This window comes from Camellia sinensis, chromosome 10, assembly GCF_055761805.1.
Source record: "Camellia sinensis isolate YWXY chromosome 10, ASM5576180v1, whole genome shotgun sequence".
Taxonomy (NCBI): domain Eukaryota; kingdom Viridiplantae; phylum Streptophyta; class Magnoliopsida; order Ericales; family Theaceae; genus Camellia; species Camellia sinensis.
In genome coordinates, this window is record NC_138970.1 from 153,297,986 (window position 1) to 153,324,035 (window position 26,050).

A 26,050-nucleotide genomic window follows, 5' to 3' on the forward strand; every position below is an offset into this window, starting at 1 on the left:
AGGTTATATTATATATTTCTCTTCACCAAAACAGACAATACAAGGCTGAAAAGGAAGGGGAAAGGACAGAGATTGAGAGTTTTAAGTACAAAGCACTAAATGGAAGGGAAAAGTATTCAATACTCCTGGAGCATCACGTGTTCATATTCTAAATTAATCACTAATTACTTAGTCTCATATTGTTCCCCCATCACCAACATAAATTGTAGGCCCTTATATCTTTTCACCAATCAAAACCTTATGGAGCACCACGTCCATACTTCGGAAATACTGAATAATCATCCAAATGGAAGTATATATGTGGTATTGAAGAAAAAAAGGAAAAAAAATAAATAAAATATCACGTCAATTGGTGAGTTTCACGCATTAAAATTTTTTAGAGCTCTTATTTTAAAGTTTCTCAACATTTTTGGAAGTGGATATTACGAAATTCAGCTGTCTGTATAATAGGAAAATTTGGCCAAGATTTTTTCATTTGATCCTTATTTAGTGAAAATGATAGTTTAATTTATTTTGTTTCATAAACACCCTAAGGAGGAGGCGCATAATTGAGTAAGGTCAAAGTAAATATTTTTTTTTTCTTGGAAAATATTGCTAAAATAACATGTTACTGTGAACTAGAGTAACATGTTATTTTTACTGTGAATCAGAGTAACATGTTACTGTTTACATCAATTTCGACGGTAATAATTTTTTTTTTTAAAAAGAATTTTATAGTCAACATAAATCTTAGGGCAAATTACACTAACTTTACATAGTCAACATAGATCTTAGGGCGAATTACACTAATTTTACATATTTTTTTTTAAAAAATAAATAAATGTCTAAAAGATTTATTAATTTTACATAATTTTATCTTTAGTGGATAGAAATAATTTTTAAAAATTTAAAAATATTTTTTTATCAAATTAGTTTATATTTTATCAAATTGACTATTTTGCCCTTGAAAAATCCAATGATATCTTTAATTGTCCTTATTTGGAACAAGATTCAAATTCAAGATCAAATGTATCACAATTGAAAAGTTATGAACCAAAGTGATACAAGTCCCAAATTATAGGGACCGTTAGTGTAATTCACCCTAGATCCTATTTGATATATCTTAATGAGAGAATCCTAAAAATATTAATTTTATTAAAAACAGACATTTAGTATAATAATGGTATGTGTTAGACTTTTTAAAGAAAACTTTTTGTACTTATCCTTAATACAGTAAAATTTTATTATGAAGGGGTTTTGATTAAATCCTCCTTTATAATATACAAGTGATTTAGACAAAAATTAGGCTTTGATTACAATTTTTAGAAATTATTTTTTAACGAATTTTTGTTTATTTTTGTTTATATTTTAATCAAATTTTTTATTTATAGATACATCAAGATTAGATGAAAAAAAAAATCACTAAAATAAACAAAAATCCAAACAAAAATGCACACAAATTTTTGGTCAAATTTTCATCAATTTTTTACTTATACATATATTTTTTAAATTGTCAATTTATTTTACTTTTTAGATGTATCTTGATTAAGTATATTTAAAAAATATAAAATATTAAAAAAATATTAAAAATAAACAAAAATTCATCTAAAAATAATTTTTTAAAAAATCAAATAAACATAACCTAGCTTTTTTAACATTTTGTACTCTCTAAAGAGGTTTGTAATCAAATCTCTTTGATTCTCAATGAATCTAAAGTACATACATCACTTATACTTATATACAATATAATGACTAACAAACTAACAACCACTACAACTAACTCTTAACTAATTCTACAAAATATCTTTTCAAAATATCTAAGCTGATAGCTGAGGTTGAAGCTGTGGTAGAAGTTGTTGCTTGGAGCTACGACTGCAATCTAAGTTAGTGGAGCTAGCAGCTAAGCTAGCTGGTGGTGTATCTGCAACATTCCCCTGCAAGCTGATGGAGGGAGAAACTGACATGAGCTTATCTTTAAGGTAGGAAAATCTGGAGATAGATAAAGGTTTAGTGAAGATATCTGCTAGCAAATTAATGGTAGGAATGTAGTGCAATACAAGTTGTTTAACAAGCACTTGATCTCGAACAAAATGGAAATCAACTTCTATATGCTTAGATCTGGAATGAAATACCGGGTTAGAAGCCAGAGCAATAGCAGACATATTGTCACACAAGAGAAGAGGAACTGTAGGAAGGACAATGGAAAAATCCTGAAGCAACATACCAAGCCAAGCAAGCTCTGTTACTGTATGAGCTAAAGATCTATACTCTGCTTTAGTAGAGGATCGAGAGACAGCGGCTTGCTTTTTAGATGACCAAGAAATGAGGTTGGATCCTAAAAATACACAATACCTTGAGGTAGACTTTCTGTCAACAGAATCTCCAACCCAATTGGAATCGGAATAAGCATGAAGATCAAATAAGCTAGGGGTATAGGTAAGACCATGAGAAATGGTGCCCTTAATGAACTTGAGCAACCACTTTACACCAACATAGTGACCAACAGTGGGATTATGCATATGTTGACACAATTGATTCACAGCAAATGAGATATCAGGTTTGGTAATTGTCAAATATTGTAAGGCTCCAACTATGCTTCCATAGACAGATGGATTGGCAAAGGGCTTATCTGAATGTGCAGGCAGACCAACTTGACAGAGATAGGAGATGAGCAAGCTTTGCAATCTAGTATACCAGCTTTAAGAAGAATATCATGAGCATACTTCTTTTGAGATAGAACAGTGGTGGAACTAGAGGTATCAACTGAGATGCCAAGAAAATAGGAAATAAAACCAAGCTCCTTTATAGAAAAAACTTGATGCATCTGAGTAATAAGAGCTTGAATATATGTATCATCATTACCAGTGATCAATATATCATCAACATAAACAAGTAAGGCAAAAAAAACAGAACCAGCGTTTTTAATAAACAGATAAGAGTCACATTTACTGTTCTTGAATCCTTAAGACAACAAAAAAGAGAAGAATGTGGAGTACCAAGCTCTCGGGGCTTGTTTAAGACCATACAAGGCCTTATGGAGTTTGCAAACAATCTGAGAAGTAGAAGACTGATTAGGAGACTGATCTTCAAACCTTGGTGGTTGTAGCACATAAACCTCCTCTTCTAAGATCCCATGAAGAAAAGCATTAGAAATATCTAATTGCTTTATAGGCCAATTGTGATGAAGAGCAAGACATAACAGAACACGAATTGTTGGTAATTTAGCAACTGGGCTACAAGTTTTTTTGAAAATCAATCCCCTTCTGTTGGAGATAACCTTTAACAACTAATTTGGCTTTATGCCTAGCCACTGTCCCATCTGAATTCCGTTTAATTTTGAACACCCACTTGCAACCTATGGCAGTCTTGCCTTAAGGAAGAGAAACCAAAGACCAGGTGTGTTGGTTTTGCAAAGCTTGGAACTCCTCAAGCATAGCTTGTTTCCAAATAGGAGTAAGTAAGGTTTCTTTATGAGTAGGTGGCTCAATATCAGTACATGAAGAAAATGCAGGTGTCTTAACAGTAGACAAGGCAGCTTTGGATCTAGTAACCATAGGATGTCAATTAGAAAGAGAAGGAACGAAAGAAGATGGAGCAGATATAGGTAATTGAATAAAAATAAAGTTAATAGGAATAGAAGGCTGATGAGGAGAAGTAAGAAAAGGTAAAGAAGACTGTGACTGAGATGAAAAAGGACTAAGAGTAGCAGCAGAAGAATTAGGAGTGCTGAAAGAAGAAGAATGATGTTTAATAGAAGAAGATGATGACAGGAAGAAGAGGAAGAAGAAAAAGACAAGTGAGCAAAAGGAAAAACTTGTTCATTGAACAACACATGTCTAGAAAGGTAAATGGTGCCAGTTTTGGGATCAAGGCACCTGTAACCTTTAGTAAAAGGCTGATAGCCTAAGAAAACACACTCAATAGATTTAGATTGCAATTTGGTAGAAATGTAAGGTTTAATCCAAGGGAAACACTGACAACCAAACACCTTAAGAATAGAAAAATCTGGGTGCTTTGAAAGAGAGTTTCATAAGGAGTTTTGTAGGCCAATTTGGAAGAAGGCAGTCTATTTATAAGATAAGTGGCACAAGCAATGGCATCAAACCAGTAATGGATAGGAACAAGTGAATGATGAAGTAAAGTAATTGCAACTTCAGTGATGTGTCTATGCTTCCTTTCAACCACACCATTCTGAGATGGTGTATAGGGACATGAGTGTTGATGAACAATACCTTGAGACACAGTAAATTGCTTCATTTTATTATTAAAAAACTTTGTGCCACCATCAGTTCTAAGAATCTGAAGAGATATAGAAAATTATTTTTTTGCATAAGCTTTGAATTCAAGAAGCTTATCATATACTTCACTCTTGTAAGCTAATGGATGCAACCATGTGAATCTACTAAAATCATCCACAAAGAGAACATAGTATTTGTAACCAGAAGTGGAAGAAAATGGGCCCCAAACATCACTATGTATTAAAGCAAGAAGTTTATTAACAGTGGAATTAGACAATGAAAAAAGTAATCTGTGACTCTTGGTAACACAACAATCAACACATTCATGAACCTGAACAGAAGGAGGATTTTTAAGATGCAAATGAGGCCTAAGATGCTTGAATTTCAAACTAATAAGATGGCCTAACCTATTATGCCATATAGTACTAAGAGCAAAAGAACTAGAATGCACTTGAGATGTGAAATTGATGTGTGTTGTTACAGAATGAGGAGTGAGAGCATGTAAACTGGTATATGTGGCTGCAGAATGAGGAGTGAAAACAGGTGAGGCAGCAGTGGAAAAGAAATGGTACAAGCCATGCAGATTAAAGCCTTTGTGAAGAATTCTCTTCGTAACCTTGTCCTAAATCACAAAATGAGTATCATCAAAACTGATAATGCAATTGTTATCTTGAGCCAATTTGCGAACAGAGACCAGATTAGATGATAAAGAATCTATATGAAGCACTTTGTTAAGCTTAAAGAGATGATGAGGAGTGGGAAGAAGACCTTTACCAGTAGGTTGTATAGGAATAGAGTTACCATCTCCTATAGTAATCTGATATGATCCTTGATAGGGCTGATAATAACTGAGTTGGCTAAGATCATTGGTCATATGATCTGTAGCTACAAAATCCAAGAACCATGGACTAGGAGCAGATGATGAAGATAGAGATATAAAAGCATTGGAAGTAGTAACAAAAGCTATTGATGGTGCCTGTGAATTGAAGTTGCTTGTTTGTGAAGACTGTGATTGAAATAAAGAGTATTGTGGATTCGTACGACGCTAGTAGTCTAAGGCAGAATGACTAGAACCTCCACAAATCTGACAAAATTGATTAGAAACTCTTGATCCTTGGCCTCAAAATCTACCACCACCAAAACCTCTGTAAGATCCTCCATATCCTCTATATCCATATCCTCTGTAGGATCCTAAGTACGACTACTTCTTCCTCCTCTAGAATAAGATCGACCACATGTTTGATTAAAAGACTGAGCTCGTGAATTGTCAGATCCTTTAACTGTAGAAAAAGCTACAGTTGATTCTGCAGATTGTTTATTCTTCGAATCTAAATAAAGAGCCTCAGAACATAGCAAGGATGAGAGATTATCCATAATAATAACCTCTGGTCGAGCACGAATTGTGGTGGAAAAAGTATCATACTCTGAAGGAAGACCATTCAGAGTAATGAGGACCAGATCCTCATTATCAATGATAACAAAGGCCAAAGCTAACTGACTAACTATGACCTTGATTTTGAACAGATATTCTTCCATTGTATCTAATTTCTTAGCAACACTATTCAGTTTATTTTTTAATTGATGAACATACGAACGAGATAAAGTCGTAAATCGCTTTTGCAGAGATGTCCATACCTCTGAACAGTGATGAAATTGCAGAATAGATGCATAGATCGATGGTGTAAGAGTTAGAGTGATGCAACTTAACAGATGTGCATCAATTATAGTCCATTGAAGAAATTTGGGATTAGGCACTGAACTCCTTGTTGAATCAATGATTGTAGATGAAAGACGTGTAATTGAGCCATCAACATAACCAAGAAGATTGGTGGCTCGAAGAACATTTGAGAGTTGAGATTGTCAGATGATGAAATTTGTTCCATCAAGCTTGACTGTAACAAATGATGACAAATTAGAGATCAGTAAAGTCAAATTCGAGGGAAGAGGAGAAGAGAGTGATGTTGTCATGGATCAGTTGCTCGATAGAACTTCTATGGCTCTGATACCATAAAGAAGTTTGTAATCAAATCTCTTTCATTCTCAATGAATCTAAAGTACATATATCACTTATACTTATATACAATATAATGACTCTAACAAACTAAAAACCACTACAACTAACTCCTAACAAATTCTACAAAATATCTTTTCAAAATATCTAAGCTGATAGCTGTGGTAGAAGCTGTAGTTTGGAGCTGCGACTGCAACCTAAGCTAGCGGAGCTAGCAGCTAAGCTAGCTAGTGGTGTATCTTCAACATCACTTATCCACATCATGTGCCTACTACTACACTTGTGGCCATGAATTTGTCAGTGAATTTTACTTCTTTAAGGAAAATTACAAATTACAAGAGCATTAATTATTGTTTTAAAATCTTCATGGAGCCTATAAATATTGGAGTTTGAGTGACCATTTAGAGCACTAAAAAGAGTTGCTAAGAAGATGGAAATGAGGGAGGGAAAAGATTCCCATGTCCAAAGACCAAAGGGTGGGATGATCACTATGCCCTTCATTTTTGGTATGTTTTTATTGTTTTAATAATAAATGCCCTCTTCTTCCTCTTCTACTAAAACTGGTTGTTACATTTTGAACTTTCAATATCTTCATTCATCAATATATCTACCAATATCGACTCATATATGATTGTTTCATTGATTTAATTATTTAAAATCATGATATTGCTACACCCATCAAGGGCCATCAAATCAGTAAGTGAATATCATGGATTTAAGTAACAGTATGGATGATATTGTAAAACAGTATCAGCCGATATATTAAAAATGACAGTATTAAAAGTCCAAACAAGGGTTCAAATCTCCTCTGGCTTGCTCCGTTCATAGACATAGGGTGGCCTCTGAACTTGGAGTGCTCCAAATGATTGTTTTGAGATTTGGGGGTTTTGTGTTTGTATTTGTGTTTTATGTTTTGAGTGGTGGTTTTGTGCAGCAAATGAGGTATGTGAGAAGTTGGCTGTGATGGGATTTGGCACCAATATGTTAAGTTATTTAACACAAGAGCTTCATATGCCATTAACAAAGGCAGCCAACACACACACAAACTACAGCGGAACTTCAAGCTTGACTCCTCTCCTCGGCGCCTTCATCTCCGACGCCTATGTCGGCCGCTTCTGGACCATCACTGTTTCTTCCATTCTTTATCAGATAGTTAATTCTCTCTCTCTCTCTCTCTCTCTCTCTCTCTCTCTCTCTCTCTCTCTCTCGAGTTTTTAAATTTTGATTTGGATAATTAAAAGCCAAAATATTTTATTTTAAATTTTATCTTAAAAATTATTTGTGCAGTAAAAATTTAAAATTAGTGAGATGCAAAATAAATGCACAATGAATCTAACCCATTAATTTATTTATTTATTTTGAATAATTTGAATTTATAGTATTGCTCTTAAAACATACAAGAAAAAAATTATTAAAACAAATTGGACCCAAAATTAGAATTATAAAATTTTATTTATTGCTGAGACCTAAATTTGAACCGACGTAGAATTGCTTACCTCATGTAAAACTTTGAATGGAATTTTCTAATAATTATATGAAACTTTTTGTGATCTTGTCTCATAAGGGCACACTTGATTGGATAAAGATTATTATTATTTAAGTTGAAAAATTATATTTATTTTTGAATTTTAATGATATGACAATCAATTATATATTGGAAATAATATTTTTTTTATATCTTTCGGAATCATTAATTAATCATATTATTTATACATTATTAAATTTAAAAAATGGATCTACAAAGTGTACATATATATCATTTTCTTTAGAGAGATTAATTACAAAGTTGACTAATGTTAAAAGGCCGTTGATAGAGTCGAGTTGATAGAGTCGAGTGAAAAAAATATATTCATTTAATCGATTTCATTTGATGAGATTTACAGTTTGATTTGGTTTGATTTGATTAGACAAATTATACTAAATAACATAAATTTGTTTGGTTTGTACCATATATATTTTAATTTAGGTTAGGGATCTTTTCTCTTTAAATGCTTTTGTTTATCTGTCCTAATGTAATCTTAATCATATAAGTATATGAGATATAGAGATACGAAAATTAAAAAATATAATTAATAAATTGAATTTGGTGGAATAAAAATCAAGTAACATGATTTGGTCGGTTCAGATATGCACAGTATAAAACCTTATCAATATCTCATATCTTCCAAACATGGTAGTAAAAAAAAAAAAAAAATTTACAAATTTATGAAGTGTAAGCCTATTTGTAATTGGGTGTAAATAATATATTGGCAATTGTTCTTTTTTTTTCCAACTCATCCCTGCATGTAGTTTTGCTTAATTTAATACAATTTGGGAGTGAAAGATAAATTGAATACTAACCAAACTGAATTGACCACCTAAGATTAATTAAAATTATTTTTTTAATTTATTTTCCATAATATAGTATCTGTTTTTATTTTTTTTATTTTTTTCAAAATTACACTAACATAAATTAAATTGATTGAATGTTGTTTTATATTTAATTCTTTGAGCTTTAAATTTAAATAACTAATAGTTTACGTTTTATAATAAAAGTTATAGAGTGGGCCATTTATAGAGTGGGCCATTTATATTTTTAATGTAAAATTTTACTAGTTGCTGTAAAAAAGTTTAAAATCTCATGTGAATCCTTCATTTACACTAAACCTACAAAGCCAAATCATAGCATGAGGTAAGCTTCAGCTTCTCACAAAACCGAAAGTTTAGTTAGAAGTTAAATTTTTCCTCGACTTCAACCAAATGGCATTGGTAGTAAGAAAATAAAAATGTTAAAAAAGAAAAAATTACATTGCACAATAATAAAACTCGATTTCAACAATTTAATTTAATTAAAAACTTACTTTCTTGTAATTTTTTTTTTAAATTAGGGGCTGACTGGGTTGACAATATCAGCAATGCTACCACAATTAAGGCCTCCCCCATGTAAAGGTGATCATCATCATAATAATCAATCACTGTGCCAAGAAGCCAATGGTGGACAGCTGGCAATCCTCTATGGATCACTCTTCCTATGTGCTTTAGGGGCGGGTGGGTACCGACCCTGTATTGTGGCATTCGGGGCGGACCAATTCGACGAAACGGATCCTAAACAAAAGGTCCAAACATGGACCTTCTTCAATTGGTACTACTTTTGTATGGGGGCTTCAATGCTTCTTGCTGTCACAGTGATTGTCTATATTCAAGACAATGTTGGGTGGGGTTGGGGACTTGGAATTCCCACCATAGCCATGTTTCTTTCTATCATCACCTTTGTCTTCGGGTACCCGATGTATCGGAACTTGGACCCATCCGGTAGCCCGTTTACCCGATTGGTACAAGTTTGTGTGGCTGCTTTTAAGAAGAGAAATTTGGCTAGGGTTTCTGATCCCAAATTGCTCTATGAGAATGATCAACTTGATGCTTCTATTTCTTTGGCAGGAAAGCTTCTACATACTAAACACATGAAGTAAGTCTCTCTCCTTTTTGGGGCATTTCCTTAAGTAAGTCAAATTATCAATTCAATTCTCAAACTAAGTCTAGTTTTGAAAGAATTCTTAAAATAAGCTAAAACGTGGTTCACAACCACGTTTTCAACGCTTGTGTGTCTGTCCCGCGTGAAAATTAGAAAATCTTAAAAGTGTGGTTACAAATCACGCTTTTAATTAAGAAAGCGTGGTTACAAATCAGGCTTTTAATTTTTTATTTTTTTTTTTCAAAAGCGTGATTGTGAATCACGCTTTTAACTGAAATTTGTTTTTCTTTTAAAAACGTGATTGAAAACGACGCTTTTAACCAAAATGTAAAAACGTGTTTTGAAAACACGTTTTCAACGCAAAACCACGCTCACAGCTTTCAATTCATCAAACACACACAAAGACTTTCTCTCTCTGACAACCCCACGCACAAACATCACTCACACTCAATATATATATATTTTAATATATATTTATAATTTAATATATATATATATATATAAATTTTATTTCATAAAATTGAAACTAATGTTAAATATATATAATAATAATTTATAATAACAAATAATAATCAATTATATATAATAATTATTTTTTTTATTTTAATTCTTAATTTTTTTTAATTTTACTGTTCAGGGATAAAATTTTTTTTTTTTTATTTTTGGGTTTAAGGTTTAATTCTTAAAATTTATTTATTTTTATTTTAGGGTTTAGGATTTATAAAAAAAAATAAATTTTAAGAATTAAATTCTAAATTCTAAACCCTAAACCCTAAATTCTAAACTCTAAAATAAAAATAAATAAATTTTAAGAATTAAACCCTAAACCTTAAAATAAAGAATAAATAAATTCTATCCCTAAACACTAAGGTAGCGTTTGGTAACATTTACGTTTTTTGTTTATGTTTACAAAAATTTTATAAACTGGTTTCTGTTTATTTTTAGAAAAGCATAAATTACAAACGTGTTTGGTTTGAACAAAATGTTTAAAAAAAATTTAAAACATAAACTAAAAATATGTTTGTTCAAACCTAAAATATTTTTATTTATACTTATTATTTATGACAGCGGGATCACACATATTATAATCGAAAATATTAATTAAAAAAATAATTGAAAAAAAATTAATTGGAAAAAACGTGGTTTGTAAAAATTATTGAAAAAAAATTAATTGGAAAAAACGTGGTTCGTAAAAATTATTGAAAAGAATTTAATTGGAAAAAATTTAATTGAAAAAAATTATTTGAGAAAAAAACGTAAACTCAAAAAATGAGTTTACGGTTTCAGTTTTCAAAATTTTTTTTCAAATAAATTTTTTTGAAAAATAATTTTTTTAATTAATTTTTTTTTCAATTATTTTTTTATTTAATTTTTTTTTCGTTTTTTTTCAAATATTTTTTTTTCAAATAATTTTTTTCAATTAAATTTTTTTTTAATAATTTTTACAAACCACGTTTTTTCCAATTAATTTTTACAAACCACGTTTTTTTTCAATATTTTTTTAATTAATTTTTTTCAATTATAATATGTGTGATCCCACTGTCATAAATAATAAGTATAAATATAAATATTTTAGACTTGAACAAATATATTTTTAGTTTATGTTTTAAAAAAAATTTAAATATTTTGTTCAAACCAAAGACGTTTGTAATTTATGTTTTTCTAAAAATAAACAGAAACCAGTTTATAAAATTTTTATAAACATAAACCAAAAAAGTAAATGTTACCAAACGCTACCTTAGTGTTTAGGGATAGAAATTATTTATTTTTTATTTTAAGATTTAGGGTTTAATTCTTAAAATTTATTTATTTTTATTTTAGAGTTTAGAATTTAAGGTTTAGAATTTAGAATTTAATTCTTAAAATTTATTTTTTTTATAAATCCTAAACCCTAAAATAAAAATAAATAAATTTTAAGAATTAAACCTTAAACCCAAAAATAAAAAAAAAATAAATTTTATCCCTGAACAGTAAAATTTTTTAAAAAAATTAAGAATTAAAATAAAAAAATAATTATTTTATATAATTGGTTATTATATATATTTAAGATTAGTTTCAATTTTATGAAATAAAATTTATATATATATATATATTAAATTATAAATATATATTAAAATAAATATATATATATATATATATATATTTTGAGTGTGAGTGATGTGTATTGAGTGTGAGTGAGGTTTGTGCGTGGGGTTGTCAGAGGGAGTTTGTGTGTGTTTGATGAATTGAAAGCTGTGAGCGTGGTTTCGTGTTGAAAACGTGTTTTCAAAGCACGTTTTTACATTTTGGTTAAAAGTGTAATTTTTAATCACGTTTTTAGAAGAAAAAAAATTTTCAGTTAAAAACGTGATTTACAATCACGCTTTTAAAAATAAATAAATTAATTAAAAGCGTGATTTGTAATCACGTTTTTTTAATTAAAAGCGTGATTTGTAACAACGCTTTTAAGACTTTCCAATTTTCACGTGGGACAGACACACAAACGTTAAAAGCGTGGTTGTGAACCACGTTTTAGCCTATTTTGAGAATTCTTTCAAAACTAGGCTTAGTTTAAAAATTGAATTAATAATTTGACTTATTTAGGGAAATGCCCCCTCCTTTTTATTATAATTTCTTAGTGTTAGACATAATTGTAAGAACAATTGATTAAAAAGTTCAAAAAAAAAAAAATTTGATTAAAAAGAAAAAAAGATTAGACTTCGTATTTATTTATGGCACATGGTCATTCTAGATTCGATGTCCAGGACAAACCCAGATTGTGCTTAACCTATACACTGCAAACGAGCTGAATCGAGTTAAGTTTTAGTATGTTTGAGTTTGTTTATTAAGACTTTAACAAGTCTGAACTCACTAAAAATTTAACAAATCGAACTTGAGCCGAGTTGACTTAGGTTTGACTCGAATTCAAGCATGCTCACGAGCCTTAACGAACTAAAGAAAATATAAATTCATACTTACGTGTAAAACTAAAGTTACTTTAGAAACTTTGATTGTACAATTATATATATCATATATATAAACATACTAAAAAAAAAAAGTCAATATCTTACTAAAATAATAATATCTACCGCTACTATTATATAAATATATTATGTATAGTTAGCTATTATTTACAAATAAATTTAGATATTTTTTACATATATATTATTTAAATATATAAATAACATATTTATCCTATTTTTTATACATATTTTATATTATTTAATATATAAATAATATATTTATTCTATTATTTAAATAAATGTTAAATGAGCTAGCTAACAAATCGAGTTTTAGTATGTTTAAACTTGTTTATTAATATTTTAACGAACTTAAGCTCGAATTCAATAAAAATTTAATGAATTGAGTTTGAACGAGCTCTTACCGAGCTGGGCTCAAGCCTGTTCATGAACAATTCTATTCATTTGCAAGCCTACTGACAAGTATTTTTTTAAGCAAACATTAAAAGAAAAAAAATTAAAAAATAAAAATAAATTTAATTCATTAAAATTTTTTTAAAAATTCCAATTCACTCTATAAAGTGGAAAATTCATCTCATTCACATTATTTTTTGAACATTTTTTATTTAAAAAAAATGAAAAAATTTCTCTAAACATATTAATTTTTCTCATCTCATATTTTAATCAAAAAAAAAATTTTAAAAATCACTTTCCGAACAGACTTTAAAAATTGTGGAAAGAGCATCTTCCATATAGATATGCACTATATAATTCCTAAGAAAATATCTACAAAATATTGTATTGTACAGATTCATTTTAGGAGCTAATCTGGACTCCAAATCAATTTTTTGATAAATTTTTAGATATTTTTGTATTTTGTGAGTTTTTAACTTTTCTCTTGCCGAATATCTTATATTCAACTCTCACATAAAGCAAAATATTATGACTTTACTAATATGCATAATTTATGAATAATTTTGCATATTTAAAATTTATTCATAATATTTTATATTAAATAACTGAATAACAATATTGTGCCTGTTTGGCAGAAATTATTTACAGCTTATTTCAGCTTTCAGCTTAATTTAAGCTATTTTGATGTGTTTGGTTTAACTTATAGCTTATAACTTATAGCTTTGTGGAAGTCAGAAATCAACTTATTCTTTGAGTGGGGCAGGAGATGCTTTAAGAATAAGCTGAAAATCAGCTTAAGCTGAAAGTTATAAGTTATAAGCTGTTTAGGCATAAGCTATAAGCACTTTCACACAGCTCTACCAAACAGGGCTATTGGTCAGTTACAGTTTTTGGTCCTTAAAAAAATCATGTGTATCTATATATATTACATGATAAATTAAGTAAAATGTTAGAAACTCACAAAGCAATGATAAATTCACTCTCAAAACTCATAATTACAACCTCATATTCTCACCCCCCAAAAAAAATTGTTACTTTCGGCACATAAAGAGTTATTTTGGGAAGATAGTTATAATCAACTTTTTAATTAAAAGCCGATTAAAAATTAATTATAATCAATTTTTTATGAAAAGAGATCTGAGAATTGAATTATAACCTACTTTTCAAAAGACTCCAAAGTCATCGTTTCTATTGTGTGGTTTAAAATTTTTTGTTTTCGTGTGACAAGTTGAAACAAAAACAAAGAAAACGCACGTGTAATCCAAAAGAGGAAATAAAAAATCTTAGATGTAAATTTTAAAAAATATTACACTTACATTAATTTTGAATAATTTCAAAGTTTTCCTTTTCATTATCACGTTGGAACAGAAACATCAGACAAGTGTAGACGGAGACCACTCCAATTGTGGTTTTAATATAGGAATTTTTATTAATAAATCTCATTTAGAAGTTTTTTAATTCAAAAAATTTATGATGATTTAGTTCTATGTATGTATAGTTTTACTTCATAAAGTCATTTTTCTTGATTTACACTATTTTCTTGGACACTTATGCCCTTATATTTAATTTTGATACCCTTATAAATATTTTTTGAACGGTTAACAATTTTATGATGTGAACATTTATATTTTATAATTCACATTGGTAGGAATGTAAAATTGACCCGTGGGCTGCTTGAAACCCGCCAGCGAGCCGGGGCGGGCCCGGTCTGTTGACAATGTGAATATTCACATTGACATGTTAACATTCACATTAATAGGAGTGTAAAATTGGCCTATGTCCCGTGGCGGCACGAAACCCGCCGGCGGCCCATGGGTAGCCCGAGACAGACCCGGTCCGACCCGTTGATAATGTGAATATTCACATTGACATGTTAACATTCACATTGATAAGAGTATAAAATTGACCCGCAGCCCATGGGCGGCCAAAGCCCCCTCACAGCCTGGGGCGGGCCCGGCCCGGCCCGTTGACAATATGAATATTCACATTGACATGTTAACATTCACATTGATAGGAGTGTAAAATTAGCACGCCCCGTGGCTGCCCGAAACCTGCCCACGGCCCGTGGGCGGCCCGGGGCAGGCCCGGCCTAGCTTGTTAACAATGTAAATATTCACATTAACATGTTAACATTCACATTAATAAAAGTATAAAATTGGCCAGCGGCCTAGGGCGGGCCCGACCCGGCCAATTAACAATGTGAATATTCACATTGACATGTTAACATTCACATTGATAAGAGTGTAAAATTGGCCCGCAGCCCGTGGGCTGCCCGAAGCCCGACCTCAGCCCAACCCACGACATTGTGAATATTCACATTGACATGTTAATATTAACATTGATAGGAGTGTTAAATTTGCCCCGCTGCCTGAAGCTTGTCCGCGGCCCGGGATAGGCCTGGCCCGCCCCGTTGACAATGTGAATATTCACATTGACATGTTAACATGCAATTAATAGGAATGTAGAATTGGCCCGCGGCCCATGGGCTGCCCGAAGCCTGCCCATAGCCCGGGGCAGGCTCGTTTGGGTCCGGGCTCGAGCCGGTGGGTCGAGCCTCGAGTCAGGCCGATGGGTCTGGGCCTAGCCTCAGGCTTGGGTCGGGCTTGGGCGGGCCTGGCCATTTTTTTTAATTCTTTTTAATTTTTTCTACCAAAATTTTATTATTTTTCACAAAAAAAGCCACTAGGCCTCGCGCGCGAGCCGGCCCTCGGACCGAGCCTTGAATGGGCCTTAACCGGGCTGATAGACCGGGCCAGGCTTCAAAGTGATGGCCCAGGCCCTAGCCTAGGGTCTCGGACTAGGCTCGAGCCCGGGCCCAAACGAGCCTTTCCCAAGCCGCGGGCGGGCTTCGGGCAGCCTACGTTCTTTTTGAGTTCACATCGTGAATGTGAATGTTCATATCATCAATGCGTAGAGACCCGGGCCGGCCCATATCGAGCCTTGTGGGTGTCCGAAAAAATCCAGCCCGGCCCGGCCCATGGGTCAAAAAATTAGGCTCAGGCCCTAGCCCTAGCACAAGGGTATTCGGGCTTTGGACGGGCCGATGGATCGAGCCTTGGGTCAGGTCGGTGGGCTTGGGCCTAGCCTCGAGCTTAGGTCGGGCTTGGGCCGGCCTGGCTATTTTTTGTAATTCTTTTTAATTTTTTCTACCAAAATTTTATTATTTTCCACAAAAAAAGACATTGCGCCTCGGGCGGGCTGGGCCTCGGACCAAGCCTTGAATAGGCCTTAAGCGGGCTGATGGGTCGGGCCAGGCTTCAAAGTGATGGCCTAGGCCCTAGCCTAGGGTCTCGGACATGCTCGGGCCCAGACCCTAGGCCGTGGGCGAGCTTCAGGCAGCCCACGGGCTGCGGGCCAATTCTACATTCCTATCAATGTGCATGTTAACATGTCAATGTGAATATTCACATTGTCAACGGACTGGGCCGGGCCTACCCCGGGCCACGGGCAAGCTTCGGGCAGCAGACAAATTTTACACTCCTATCAATGTTAATGTTAACATATCAATGTGAATATTCGCATTCTCACGGGTCGGGCCAAGCCCGCCTTGGGCTGCGATCGGGCTTCGGGCCGCCCACGGGTTGTGGGCCAATTTTACACTTTTATCAATGTGAATGTTAACATGTCAATGTGAATATTCACATTGTCAACGGGCCTGGTCGGGCCCGCCTTGGGCCGCTAGCCAATTTTATACTCTTATCAATGTGAATGTTAACATATCAATGTGAATATTCACATTGTCAACAGGCCGGGCCGGGCCCTCCCCGAGCCGCCCACGGGCCGTGGGCGGGTTTTGGGCAGCAACGAGGCGCGGGCTAATTTTACACTCCTATCAATGTGAATGTTAACATGTCAATGTGAAAATTCACATTGTCAACAGGCCGGGCCGGGCTCGCCCCGAGCCGTGGGCGGGCTTTTGGCCGCTCATGGGCCGCGGACCAATTTTGTACTCTTATCAATGTGAATGTTAACATGTCAATGTGAATATTCACATTGTCAACAGGCCGGATCGGGCCCGCGCCCGGGCCGCCCATGGGTCGCGGGCTGGTTTCGCGCCGTCACGGGATGCGGACCAATTTTACATTCCTATTAATGTGAATGTTAACATGTCAATGTGACTATTCACATTGTCAACGGGCTGGGCCCACCCCGGCCCGACTCGAATTTTTCCAGGCACCCACGAGGATCGACATGGGCCGGGCCCTACACATTGACGATATAAACATTCACATTGACGATGTGAACATTCACATTAGGGGTATTTTGGTAATTATGTAACCCATAGGATTTATTGAAACATAAGAAAATAATGTGAATTAAATGGAACATAAGTAGATGAAAATGGTATTTTGATCTTCTTATCTCAAATAGGACCTAATTGAATAGTCAAAAAGAATATGTATTGGATGAAATAAAACTCTTAGAAAGTGCATTTATCAAAAAAGCTCCCTTTAATATATTATTTTAGTAGGCTATTTTTGTTTTTGACTATTGTAGGAGGTTAAAATTTTTGTGCTTGGGAAGATAGTTAGATTTTTTTGTAATTGGATGTGATGTTTGTGAGATAAAAAGTGAAATGATTATGGGTTTAATGTGACATTTTGTCTTATTAACTATTTAGTCTATTTTTTCTTTAGTGCTATTTCAGCCAAAAAAGCTAAAAAAATTGCTTCCCAAACACCCCCATAGATGTCCAGTGGCGGAGGCACCTTAGGCTTTGGGAATTTTTTTTTTAAACATAAAGAAAATATTTTAAATAAAAAAATTTATAAAAATATTATTTAAAGTAAAATGTCAATGACATTTTAAAATTATGAGAATAATAATGATTATTTTGATTGAAAATAAAGAGATTATGATAAGTCATATTATTATTTATGAAAATTTCAATGTAATGGTAATGTCTACCACTATTGACATGCAAACATAATTAATTTCAATAAAGATATGAAATTTATTGGATTGTTAATTACATTTAACATGTGGAGTTTATCCTCCATGTGTTTCTTTCCATTCATAACTAAAATGACAACTATATAAATTATAATCAAGCAACACATCTTCAATTATAAAAAAAAATAAAAAAAAATTATAATAGATCATAATTAATATCAGAATGAGTCATAACTAACTATTACTTGATATATAGTCATAACCAAAATAATAACCACAAAAAGTTATAACTAAATTTTATCTAACACTATAATGTGTTAAAAACCACGAATATCATAATTGCGACATATAATAGACATTTTTATTGCAGTATGTTTTATAAAATTTCTCTACTAAAATATATCATTTCTATCTCAAGTTATCTTCTTTTTTAAATTTCCAATCCACCTATAAAATAGTTATTCTCCAATATTTGTACAAAATTTAATCTCAAATCCTTTAATTTAAAATTCACATTTATCCAAATGAACTCTTACGTTTACGTTTTCAGTTTATATTTACAAAAATTTAATAAACTGGTTTTTGTTTATTTTTAGAAAAACATAAACTACAAACGCGTTTGGTAATTGACAAAATGTTTACAAAATTTAAAAAATATAAAAAAGAGTGAAAAATGGCAAGTGGTGGCAAGTGATGGCGAAAGACGGTGGTGGCAAGTGGCGGCGAAAGACGGTGGGTGGTGGGTAGTTGGTGGTGGTGGTGGTGGTGGGTGGTGGCGGGTGGGTGGGTGACGGTGGCGGGTGGTAGCGAGCGGGTGGTGGTGATGGCGGTGACGGGTGGTGAAAAGTGGTGACGGTGGGTGGTGGGTACCTGGTGGTGGTGGGTGGTGGCGGGTGGGTGGGTGACGGTGACGGGTGGTGGGTGGTAGCGAGTGGGTGGTGGTGGTGGCAGTGGCGGGTGGCGGTGGCAGGTACGTGGCGGGTGGCGGTGGCAGGTACGTGGCGGGTGGTGGCGGGTACGTGGCGGGTGCTGGTAGTGGGTGGGTGGATGATAGTGGCGGGTGGTGGGTGGTGGTGAGTGGGTGGTGGTGCGGTGGCGGTGGCGGGTGGTGGTGGGTGGGTGGTGGGTGGCGATGGTTAGGTGGGTGACGGTGGCGGGTGGTGGGTAGTAGCGAGTGGGTAGTGGCGGTGGTGGCGGCGGGTAGTGGGTGGTGGTAGCAAGTGGGTGGCGGATGCGCAGGTGGTGGCGGGTAGGTGGTAGGTGGTAACGAGTGGGTGGTGGTGGTGGGTAGTGGTGGCAGGTAGGTGGCGAGTGGGTGTGGGTGGTGGTGGTGGTGGGTGGGTGGGTGACAGGTAGCTGGTGATAGTGGGTGGTTGGTGGTGGTAGGTGGTGGATGGTGGTGGCAGGTGGGTAGTGAGTGGTGATGGCAAGTAGGTGGCGGGTGGTGGTGGCGGGCGGTGGATGGTAGTGGCGGGTGGTGGGTGGTGGTGGCAAGGGGTGGGTGGTGGTGGCGAGTGGGTGGCAGGTGGGTGGTGGTGGCAGGTGGGTGGCGGGTGGTGGGTGGTGGTGGCAGGTGGGTAGTAAGTGGTGGTGGTAGGTGGTGGTGGGGGGTGGGGGGTGGTGGCGGAAGACGGTGGTAGAAAATGGTGGCGGGTGGTGGCTAGTGTTGGGTGGTTAAAAAAAAAAAAAACTGAAAACTGAAAATGGAAACACATTTTTTGTGTTTTCCTTTTTTGGCCAAATTTATAAACTGAGACCACTGATTTATAAATCAAAAATTTTACCAAACAAGTTTTTATTTGAGTTTTTTAAATTTTTGTAAATATAAACAGAAAACTGAAAACATAAGTGTTACCAAACGGCACCTTAATATTTAAGTTTAGTAATATCTCATTGTTGTTTATTATGAAAAAAAAAAATTAATGTTGTCATTAATTTGTGTCCTCTCTCCACTGAATTCTTGGCTACGCCACTGTATATATCTATAATTTCTATTTCAAGTTTGATTCAAAATATAAAGGTGAATTATATTGATAGTCTCCGTATTTTGTCTATTGTATTATTTTAGTCTTTGTCATTTTAATTAATTTAATTTTAACCCTTAATTTTTTGATATTTTGTTAATTTAATCCAATTAATGACACGGATGAGAGTTTTTGAAGAAAAAAATGTTACTGAGTTAGTTGAAATTAACTTAGTAAGTTGAACAAATTTATAATTTTGCATATAAAACCATGACATATGTCACTTATGTGAGCATTTTGTATCAAAAAATTAAATAATCAATTAAAACAAATTAAAACAAAATCATAAATTTATAATTAAAATCGAGTCTGTTAAAATTTCTAAAATCAAAATGACAAAAATGTCAAAGTATAATTTATCTAAAATTTAAGTATATAACTCAAAATTAATCTACATATGAATCTCACAATATATTATTTGAATCTCAAACTCTTCATTTATACTCTGATATAAAATTTCGAGTTGTTAGACTTCTCTTATGAATAAATCATTTGCACAAGCATAAACATATATACTTGTGACTTTGCCATAGGGTTATTGCAAGTGGACCACGCCAACCACACATAATCTTCTCATGCATGCATGTGGCCCCATATGTTATAAGGATATAAAAGTAATCATGAAAATGATAATAGATATACACAACAGATGATGAGATGAGATTGACTCAACAATCAAAAGATGATTGTACTACAAAGAGTTGATCCAAATATAGTATTTTATAAATATTTTTGTTATTGATTTTGTAATTAGTTATTCATGTAATTATTATAAAATTTGATTAACGAATGTCTTAATGGACATGTTTGTTTAACAGATTATGTTAGATATAATTATAAGTATCATGAAATTGAGTAATAAGATTATCAGTATAATGGTATTAAATTAAAAATATAAGACAAAATACATTTATTTACGTACTAATTGAATTTACAAAATTACATTTAAAAAAAAAACCCTATTACAAAAAAATAAAAAAAAAATTATTTATTGATTGGGATTAGCAATTCATAGGTTGGGATTAGCAATCCCACCATGGGGGGTGAGGATTGATAGTCCCATGAGATTGTTAATCACATGTCATTTTTTTTTTCAAACAAAAACACAGTTTAGAATCCATATAGATTACTAATCTAAGGTTTGTTTTGAGAAGTATGAAAAACGTTAACTTATTGATTTTTTTTTAATTTTTTTTAAACGTATAAAAAAAATAAAAAGGTAATATGATTCAAATAAATCAATAAGCTAATAAGTTGAATTTTTTTTTTCATATTCTCAAAAAAGGTCTAATTCCTCTCTCTAAACTCCCAATCAAACATAGCAAAAGTATTTGTTAACAAAATTTAAATTAATTATATATTTCTTTATTAAACACACTATGAACAAAAAATTAAAATTTTATAGACCAAAATTTAGAGACAAAATTAATTTTTAAGGACCAAATATTTTTGTTACAAAAAATGTCATTATTATATTTTTAACAACGAAAATTGAATATTAATGATAAATTATTATCCTTTTAGAATCAAATTTTTTGTCTCAAAAAATAAATCATTTTGAAATTAAATTATTTTGTTCTTAAAAATCTATATATTAATGACATTTTTTAAAATTTGTTGCTAAAAACCTAATTTTTTACTTTTCGATACGACATTTTAGCAACTATCTTCACGATGATAAAAATTGATCTCTAAATGCCTTTTGTAACAAAATTTTCACATTTAGAAACCAAAACATTTAGTCTCTAAAACTCTTATATGTTGTAGTAGAAACTGAAGTATAAATATTTTAAATTTCTTAACAAATTACTAAAAAATTCATTATTATACATATAATTGAATTTTGAAAAGAGTTTTGAGTTTTTAAAAGAGTTCTGAGTTATATTTTGAATTTTGAGTTTTAAGTTGTATTTTAAAAAATTTTGGATTTATTTCTTCTAAATATTAAAAAAAATTTAAGAAAATTTTAATTTTTTATTTTAAATATATAATTTTTTTTTAATTTTTTAAATTAAATATTTTATTTTATTTAATATTTAAACTCAAAATACAATTCCACACTCAAATTATAACCAAATACGTAACGCAAAACTCAATTAAAAAATTATTTTCAAAACTCATAACCAAATATATAAATCAAAACTCAATTCAAAAACTCTTTTTAAAATTCATAACCAAACTCTTTCCAAAACTCTTTCCAAAATTCTATTAAAAAATATTCAAAATTTAAATTATTTTTTTCTTTTATATTTTTTGAAAAAAAAATATTTTTGAAAAATATTATTTATTTATTTTTATTTTTTTGGAAAATAAATTTTGTTATTTTTTTAAGTATTGTCCAAATAATTTGTTATGATTTGGATTTATATGGCAATTCACATTTTGTTAAAATTTAAAAAAATATTAAAAAATTATATATTTAAAATAAAAATAACATTTTAAAAAAAAATACAACTCAAATATTTTTTTTAAAAAAATACAACGCATAATTGTATGAAATACAATGTACATTGAAAAAATACAACTCAAAACTCGTAACCAAACAAATTTTCTCTTTTCAAAACTCAATTCATAACTCATAACTCAAAACACAATTCCACATTGAAATCATGATTTTAAAAATAATTTTGAAAACAAAATAAAAAAAATATTTTTAAATTTTTTTTAAAAAAAATAGTGTTTTGAAAATAGTTTGGTTGTGAGTTTTGAAAAGAATTTTAAATTGAATTTTTAGTTATGTTTTTAGTTATGAATTTTGAAAATAGATTTTAAATTGAGTTTTGAATTGTGCGTTTAGTTATGAATTTGAAAAAGAGTTTTGAATTTATTTATTTAATTTTTTTTGGATTAAAATCACAATTCTAATCAAAAATCAAACGTAACCTTATTGATGAAAAAACAGTACAAGAATTATAACAGATAACATCAATAAATAAAAGAGCTAAAGCTCTGAGCATCATTTGTTGAAAAGCGTAATCCAAGATTGAAACCAAAACCTAACAAAGCCTCAATTGGCAAGCTGACAACATTCAGCATATATCATTTCGATAATTTTAATTATTTATTTTGAGTCACTAAAATTAAACACATCACATTTTGATAATTTTATTCGTAATCATACTATGCCAAAGCCTAACAGGCATTAGTTTCCCATTAATTTGATGCCCTTTTCTCGATATTTTCTAGTGATTTTTATATTTTATTGATAACAAAAAATTTAATTAGAGAAGATTTGATGACATGACACGTGTACGTAGCTTCTTTGATTTTTTTGTTTTTTTTTGTTTTTGTCCTCTACATGTGAATAAAATAAATTTATTGGCGAACTCATGAGAAGCACCATGAGGGAGAGCTGATTGTACATTCACTCATCCACAAACTACCAACATCTGTTGAAGATTGGATTACATTATCCTGGTTTTAGTTTCTTCTCTCAATTTCATGTGGATAAACTTTTTTTCATTTAAAAAACTTTTTATTTGATTTTTTTTTATCGATATTTCTACATTCTGAACCTCAGTTAGGATTTTTGTTTTCTTTAAATAGGAGATTCTCTTCTGTCTATATAGTTGATTGGAATGTCAAATTTGGGTCTCTAGGTTTGAACATATAGGTCACATTTTTTATAATTTTAGTGGTATATTTTGTAAGTCATGTATCATTTATATATATATATATATATATATCATTTATAAAAAAATTCAAATTCATTTTATAATCATAATCATATAATTTTATTTTATTTGTCTCAAAAGATAGATGATAAATATGATTTGAAAAGTAAGATTTCTATTTGTTTAGTTTAACAGATATAATAAAATTACGTGATAATGATTATCAATTTGACCTTTTTATATATGAACTACACAAGAATCTATAAGATAAATAATTCAGATTATCATAATATCATAATGAAATCCGTCTAAGTCTTAAGAGCCCAAAATGAACCTTTCAATCCAGTGTACTAGAGTTTGCACCTTCTTGAATTCTTTCAACAAAAAATTGAACAATTTTTTTTTCTAGAAATGCTATATGCCTAAAAAAATATTAAAAAATGGTTCAAAATTCAAATGCAGAGTGTAAATTTAAATTTAGTATAGTATAGACCTACAAGCTGGAAAATTAACCCTATCTCTTCCTATATTGGTATGCAGATTTTTGGACAAGGCAGCCACTGTGACTGAAGAAGACGACCTAAAATCACCCAACCTATGGAGGCTAAACACCGTCCACCGTGTCGAAGAACTAAAATCAATCATTCGAATGGGACCTATATGGGCTACCGGAATCATCCTCATCACCGCCTACTCCCAACAAACCACCTTCTCCCTCCAACAAGCCAAAACCATGGACAGGCACCTCACATCCTCCTTCCAAATCCCCGCCGGTTCCATGACCGTCTTCACCTTCACCTGTATGCTTGCCACCATCGCCTTCTACGACCGCCTTTTTGTCCCCTTCATCCGTACTTTCACCGGCATTGACCGTGGCATCACCTTCCTACAAAGGTTGATAAAAAAGTTTCTTATGAGTGAAAAAATTTAACTTGACATTTGACTTTTTTTTAACTAATAATAATTTTGGGTTTTTTAGCCTTTTTTCTAACCATAAAGTAGGCTTAACTTGCACATCCCAAATATCCTTGTATTAGTTTTTTAGGCAATTTTCGTTCATAACTCATTCATACATTTCTAATAGATGTGAACACTAGATGAGGAAGGTTATTAATACATAGATTATATCTTGAAACCGTTGCACTCCAATTGTACCTTTACTGAGGGAAAAACAACGACTTTAAAACAATGATTATATGCCTCTCAATCTCAAAAATCAACTCTTTCTTATTTTATGTTATTTTATATGCATTCTTATTTTAATTGTTTTATATCTCTTAATTCATTTTTCATTGAACAAAATTGTATTGTTGCTTAATATTTTTCTGTTATTTTACATGCATTCTTATTTTAATTGTTTTATACCTCTTAATTCATTTTTCACTCAACAAAATTGTATTGGTGATTAATATTTTTCTAACAGGATGGGCATTGGTTTCGTCATTTCAATCCTCGCCACCCTAGTCGCTGGCTTTGTCGAAGTGAAGCGAAAACATGTGGCTTCGGCCTATGGCCTCACTAACAACCCTAAGGCCACCATACCCATCTTTGTCTTTTGGCTTGTGCCGCAGTATGGCCTCCATGGTGTGGCTGAGGCCTTCATGTCCATTGGACACATGGAGTTTTTGTACGATCAAGCGCCAGAGAGCATGAGGAGCACCGCCATGGCTCTTTTCTGGTCCGCGAATTCGTTGGGGCATTATGTAAGTACCCTTTTGGTTACCGTGGTGCATAAGTTGAGTGCTGGTCCTGACGGATCAAACTGGCTTCCAGACTACAATTTGAATGAAGGGAAGTTGGAGTACTTTTACTGGTTGATTACAGTGATGCAAATTATTAACCTTGTATACTATGTGTTTTGCGCGAAATTTTATACTTTCAAACCGGTTGAGATTCATAGGAAAGAAGATGGTGAATCCACTAGAGATGCAGGTGAGCTTGCTAGCCATGTTTAGTTGCATTTTAAGCTTTGGACAAATTTAGTTTCCTTTCCTTTCATTATAGCTTGACTTTATTTTCTATAGTAGACAAGCTTGTAGAGATCAATGGACCAAACTGTATTTTATAATGATACTGGTGTGGGTGCACATATGATACGCATACAAAGATCTATAGTTTATGAATAAAGTGTTATATATGATTCCCCACAAGTAAATCAATGAATGAGAATAAAAACTAATGCGAAAAAATTAAATCAATAGCAACACAAGAATTTTACGTAGATCCCTCAATATGATGTATGTCCACGGGATCGAAATCCGATTCCACTATCAACCGTAAAGTTTCCAAATGATTACAAATGAGACATGAATGGTCTCACAAACCACCGTTAGGTAAATTCCAAATAATCACAAATAAACAAGAGGAAAAATCTCACCAAATAGATTAACAAAAGTCTTCAAAACAAAGTTGTAGAAAACCCAAATTAACTTCACCAAATCATCCAACTATGAAGCCGAAACCGAAGCACACTAACTCAAATTTAAT

At 32.3% G+C, this 26,050-nt stretch overlaps 2 protein-coding genes across 2 annotated transcripts; one reads left to right on the forward strand and one right to left on the reverse strand.

Annotated features, from left to right (window-relative positions):
• Window positions 1-1,796: 1,796 nt before the first annotated feature.
• Window positions 1,797-5,393, reverse strand: LOC145800772 (uncharacterized). The gene is made up of 9 exons (XM_082890507.1): window positions 5,292-5,393; window positions 4,912-5,193; window positions 4,342-4,839; window positions 3,794-3,882; window positions 3,655-3,705; window positions 3,373-3,522; window positions 3,001-3,212; window positions 2,674-2,940; window positions 1,797-2,608 (listed from the first exon to the last, which is right to left on the reverse strand). Exons 1-9 carry the CDS (start codon window positions 5,391-5,393, stop codon window positions 1,797-1,799), a joined length of 2,463 nt encoding a protein of 820 aa, XP_082746633.1.
• Window positions 5,394-6,581: 1,188 nt separating this feature from the next.
• LOC114260844 (protein NRT1/ PTR FAMILY 3.1-like) lies at window positions 6,582-25,654 on the forward strand. The gene is made up of 5 exons (XM_028201034.2): window positions 6,582-6,734; window positions 7,163-7,380; window positions 9,096-9,673; window positions 24,104-24,457; window positions 24,987-25,654. Exons 1-5 carry the CDS (start codon window positions 6,659-6,661, stop codon window positions 25,516-25,518), a joined length of 1,758 nt encoding a protein of 585 aa, XP_028056835.2. The 5' UTR covers window positions 6,582-6,658; the 3' UTR covers window positions 25,519-25,654.
• Window positions 25,655-26,050: the final 396 nt, after the last annotated feature.

Coding starts and splice junctions, on each gene's coding strand:
- LOC145800772 (XM_082890507.1), bottom strand. CDS start 5,393: ATGGATATAGAGGATATGGAGGATCTTACAGAGGTTTTGGTGGTGGTA. Junction 3,213..3,372: donor TTGCAAAACCAACACACCTG/GTCTTTGGTTTC, acceptor AAAAACTTGTAG/CCCAGTTGCTAAATTACCAA. Junction 2,609..2,673: donor TGATATTCTTCTTAAAGCTG/GTATACTAGATT, acceptor CTGCACATTCAG/ATAAGCCCTTTGCCAATCCA.
- LOC114260844 (XM_028201034.2), top strand. CDS start 6,659: ATGGAAATGAGGGAGGGAAAAGATTCCCATGTCCAAAGACCAAAGGGT. Junction 7,381..9,095: donor CTTCCATTCTTTATCAGATA/GTTAATTCTCTC, acceptor TTTTTAAATTAG/GGGCTGACTGGGTTGACAAT. Junction 24,458..24,986: donor GGCATCACCTTCCTACAAAG/GTTGATAAAAAA, acceptor TTTTTCTAACAG/GATGGGCATTGGTTTCGTCA.